The 5,338-nt window shown below is 35.1% G+C and overlaps 1 protein-coding gene across 1 annotated transcript in view; it reads right to left on the bottom strand.

The window, feature by feature from the left end:
• LOC107568114 (actin-binding LIM protein 1-like) overlaps nt 1-5,338 on the bottom strand; it is a 40,345-nt gene that overhangs the window by 2,960 nt on the left and 32,047 nt on the right. Inside the window, exon 18 of the mRNA XM_016253961.1 lies at nt 1,340-1,486. Within this exon, the coding sequence (XP_016109447.1) occupies nt 1,340-1,486 (147 nt within the window). The remainder of the gene's footprint in view (nt 1-1,339; nt 1,487-5,338) is intronic.

Raw genomic sequence — 5,338 nt, 5'->3', positions numbered from 1 at the left:
AGATGATCGACAAAGTAGTCCGTGTGACACCAGTGGTTTAACTGTAAAGTTACGAAGCTAAGAGAATACTTTTTTGCGTAAAGAAAACAAAAATAACGACTTTATTCCACATTTTCGTCTCTACTGCGTGACTTTGGACGCGCGTTCACGACAGTACCATGACGCGAGTGTGTGGCGGCGCAGACCCAGATCCGGCGAGATGACATCATTACGTCGGATCTGGATCAGTGCCGCGTCATGATAGTTTCGTAACTTTACAGTTGAACCACTGATGTCACACGGACTACTTTGTCGATCATCTTGGTACTTTTCTGGACCTTGAACGTGGTAGTTACCTTGCTGTCTATGGGAGGGTCAGAGCGTCCTCATATTTCATCAAAAATATCTTAAATTGTGTTCCCGAAGATGAACGAAGGTCGTACGGGTTTCGAACAACACGAGGGTGAGTAATTAATGACAGAATTTTCACTAACCCTTTAAAGGAACATTCCATTTTACAGTTTTGCAAATGTTATGGGAATGTTAGTTTTGAATGTTCTCTGAACATTCTGAAACAAGTAGTAACATTAAAAAATGTTTGATGAACATCCAAATAAAATGTTTCCGAAAACGTTCCACGAGTGATGTATACATAATGTTTTTGTGCTAATGTTTTGAGAACATTATTAAAGACCAGGTAACTTTGAACAAATGTTCGATTTACATTACTGGAAGAATGTTTGGTCATAACTTTGAAAGAACCATGCCAGAATGTTCTGAGAAGATTCTCTGTTAGCTGGGCGATTTCAACCTTTTTTAATGTTAAACTATTTTATGTTTTTATTTCATTTTTATGCCAATTCAGCATTAGAAAGATGCTGTGTGTGTGTTTGTTTAATAAACAAACTCTTACAGCACTGTGAGAAAAACTACTGTATATAAGAATTACATTTGATATTGAATATTAAACTATTAATACCTAAATCACGAACACTGTATAAAAAACGTACCGATTTACTACATAGAATCTATGTAAATGATTGTAAAAATTACTAGCAATTTCTGAGTGAAAATAGACCACATTTTGTTCAGAGCAGAAGCAGCTTAATTAACACTAGCATTTTACTTTATCTAGAAAAATCTGTTTATACATCTGCTTTAAATCCTCAGATTAAGGTTATAGTTCACCGAATTAATTTTTTTATTTTTTTGTGAAACACCTCAATTGTGTCATAATAATACAGAGCCTAAAAAACATGTGGGTGAGTAAATGATGGGAAATTGTTGATTTTGGGTAAACTTGAACAAGGCAGAAGCACCGAGACTGTGGGAACAGATGTATCATGGGTGACCACAGTACCTAGGGCAGCATGGGAGATCGGGAAGGACCAGCAGTCTGTCTCGATCTTTGCTGGGTAGTCTGGACCAGGGGTGTATGCCGAGGGGAATTTGGCCGATTTGATGATGTCATCAGCAGACTTGCTCTGGGCTGCAAAAGCAGCTGAATCTAGATCAATAAACCGGGGGGAGGCTGTGGACCATCAGTGTGGCCAGACCAACATCTAACCAACAGATAGCAGAAAAAGCCTGCTACAAGCCATATGTGGCATACGGTCATGGGTTTATGGCCTCTGATAACCCACATTCACTATTTAAAGCAAAGAAAATGCAATATTTACTACTGGAGGCTATTGGCTGTCTGCTTGCATGCTAAACATGCATAGCTATATCATAAGCCATAGCTTATCACACAGCCAAAATAAATCATGCAGCAATCTGACAAACCATCACTGGCGTTAGAATGCATTGCAAGTGTTAATACGCAGACAGTGGGATCCGACCTGCTGAATTCATCTATGGATAAATATAGCAACATTTAATTATCATGAATAATCCCATTTCCAAATAAGCTGAAATAAAACCCCCTCTTGTTCTAAATTTACTGACATCAGACTGATTATAAACTAATATAATTATTATTTTTTTTTTCAATAGTATGGATGAAGACACATTCGGCCAAACATTATGCTGTTCCTGGCTGTGTGTAGCAGTTTTATTTTTTAATTATTATTATTATTATAATATTTTGAATTAGGTTTTTCATATTGTGTGTTTTCTTTTTTTCTCTCTTTTTTTGCATTTTAATTTTAGTAATTTTGTTGTATGTTTTTTTTTTTTATATGTCTCAATAATTTTTCTTAACATTTTATATCAGGTAAAACAATGAAAAACGTTGCTTTGGGAACAGCTAACACACACACACACACACACACACACACACAATTTCATTTGAGTTACAGTTTATTTCATTTAATTTTGTTTTTAATTTAACTATAGTAACTCTGGTGTGTAGCACCTACAGCTCGGCATTTGATTATTATTTATTTTTAACAAGATCCAATCATTTTTATGCTGATTTTAACAGATTTAGCTGCACATGCAAATTCAGTGGAGATTATTTAGGGATGGAGTAGAACAATACAAGAGAACTCAACAGCAAACCTGCAGCTCATAAGCAAGAGCAAAAGCGTTGTATCTCATTTCACATGCGAAGAAGGAACAGCGGCACAAAAAAAAAAAAAGTTTGATTCTAAGGGTCAGAGAGGCAGTGGAAAACTGTCAACTTATAATGTGTTGACATAGATATGATATACTAACATTATAAATGGACCCTTGGGGGGGAAATTATTAATAATACAAAAAGTATGATAATGACCCCTTTAAATGTCAACAAATTTAAGATTTAGCCCATTTTTTTTCTTTTTTGAATGCTTGTTGACAAACAATAATACTAGGGTGTAATTTCTCATTTTAAAATCAATGTAATCTTTTTTTTTTTTTTCAAATAGCAAATATGATATTACCAGTTTTGGAAATAAGGGGTCAGTAAATACATTAGCAGATACTATGCATATCTAACTTTAAAAAAAATCTTGCAATTTTTTGCAAGTTTTGTTATTTATGAATATGAATGAAAGCTCATCAGGCACTCATCAGGAGAAGATGCTTTAATGATGATTTGACTGATCGGTTGATTAATATTTATAGTGAAATGAGCTCAGTTGAGAAGACTTCAAACAATACTTACATGTTTACATTGAGGTGGTGTTTAATTGGCACACAAGCAGATATTAATGAGGTGGAGGGACTCACAGTTTCCAAATAAAAACAAACAAACAAAACACAGAAATATGGTAAAATGACATACAAACCATACACAGTCATGATGTGAAATATTCAGAATTTTCTCTCAATAAAAATCTTCTGGCTGCTAGTTTGTTAAGGTAACTTTAAACAACCTGGGCTGTTAACTAGGTTACCGATGAACTGTTAAGATCTGTCTTTTTATTGACCTGCTGTTGTAAGCCAAGCAGCATTAAAGAAAACATGCAGTCTTTGCACAGTATACATTGTCAGTCTTGCCTGAATATTATGTTGTCATATTATAATATTAATATTATGTAAAAGTCATGCAGATGCTGAATAAAACTTAACTGACTTTACCAGTAAACAGAGCAGCTAGTTTCTCAACATGAGAGCTTTAATGCTTGCAATTATCAAGCTACAGTATATAAAACTTTAAACACAACCAATAAAAAGTAATAAGTAAATACAGGCAAGCATCTTAAGAACTCAATCAGATGCAATCTTCACAATGCAATACTTAAAGAAATAGTTCGCAAAAAATGAAAATTTGTTGAAAATTCAAGATGTAGATGAGTTTGTTTACTCATCAGAACAGATTTGAAGCAATTTAGCGTTACATCACTTGCTCAGCAGTGGATCCCCTGCAGTGAATGGGTGCCGTCAGAATGAGAGTCCAAACAGCTGATAGAAAGAATCACAATCATCCAAAAGTAATCCACACAACTCCAGTCCATTAACATCCTGTGAAGTGAAAAGCTGTTTGTTTGCAAGAAATAAATCCAACGTTAAGATGTTTTTAACTTTGAAACTGTTGCTCCAGGCTAAAATACGCATCCTCTATCCATAATATTGCTTTCTCCAGTGAAAAAATGATCTCGTCTGTATCAGGAGAGAAATATCCACAGATCAAGCAAAAACAGTTCTAAACAAATATGCTGGTGGATTTTTATGTGAGATGACAACAGGGGATGGACACTGGAGGAAGTGTTATTATGTCTTATGTACTCTAATACTAATGTACTCTAATACTTATGTATTTTGGCCAGAAGCGAAAGTTTAAAGTTAAAACATCTTAATGATGGATTTGTTTCATACAAACACAGTTATTTGCTTCATAAGATCTTAATTGATAGACTGGTGTGGTGGTGGGGATTACTTGAGGATTATTGTGATGTTTTTATCAGCTGTTTGGACTCTCATTCTGACAGCACCCATGCACTGCAGAGGATGAAGAAACAAACTTATCTAACATCTTGGATGGCCTGAGGGTGAGTGAATTTTCAGCAAGTTTTCATTTCTAAAGGAACTATCCCTTTAAAAACAGCGGTTCCCAACCAGGGGTGCATGTGCCTCAGGGTGTGCTTAAAATTTTTTGATTTTGCATTGTTAAAAAAAGTTGTAGCTTCTCATTCAAATTTGTACCATTGGGAATGGTTGTGTGATATTTCATACTTGAACCTCTATGGCATTTAAATTTCACCATGCAGAGTGCAAATTACTTTAATTTTGACAAATGTTCTAGCTGTAATAATTATATAGTCATCATTTTTTAAATTCAGTTACATAAAGGGGTAGACTGGTCTAATTTGAATCTGAAAATTAAGACTTGACTAACTCATAATAGGTCTTAACATAGTGCCTGGACCACGTTGATTACAACGTGAATCATAATAATGAGCATTTAAATAACATTAAAGGGATAGTTCACCCAAAAATGAAAATTTGATGTTTATCTGCTTACCCCCAGGGCAACCAAGATGTAGGTGACTTTGTTTCTTCAGTAGAACACATATGATGATTTTTAACTTTAACCGTAGCAGTCTATCAGTCGTATAATACATGGCAATGGTAACAAAATCAAAAGTTTTTTTTTTACTCTCATAGATTTTGTTATCATTGCCATGCATTATACGACTGATAGACTGCAACGGTTGGAGTTAAAAATCATCGTATGTGTTCTACTGAAGAAACAAAGCCACCTACATCTTGGATGAGTATTTATATAATTTTTTTACCTCTAATACACCACTATGTACAACTGTCTTTGGGCATGCGCACGGCATCCGGTGCGTGAGGCGTGTACACGCTCTGGCGTAGTTTACACAAGTGCCGGAAGTGATCTCTCGCGCGTATACGTCACTCATTGGTTACACAGTGCACAGTCATTGTAGGTACGAAGGCTAATCAAAATGGTACTTACTTGCGCTTATCC

This window comes from Sinocyclocheilus grahami, unplaced genomic scaffold, assembly GCF_001515645.1.
Source record: "Sinocyclocheilus grahami isolate Dianchi unplaced genomic scaffold, SAMN03320097.WGS_v1.1 scaffold1215.1, whole genome shotgun sequence".
Lineage (NCBI taxonomy): Eukaryota > Metazoa > Chordata > Actinopteri > Cypriniformes > Cyprinidae > Sinocyclocheilus > Sinocyclocheilus grahami.
Note: the sequence above shows the minus strand (reverse complement) of the source record. Positions and strands in the feature narration are given on the sequence as shown.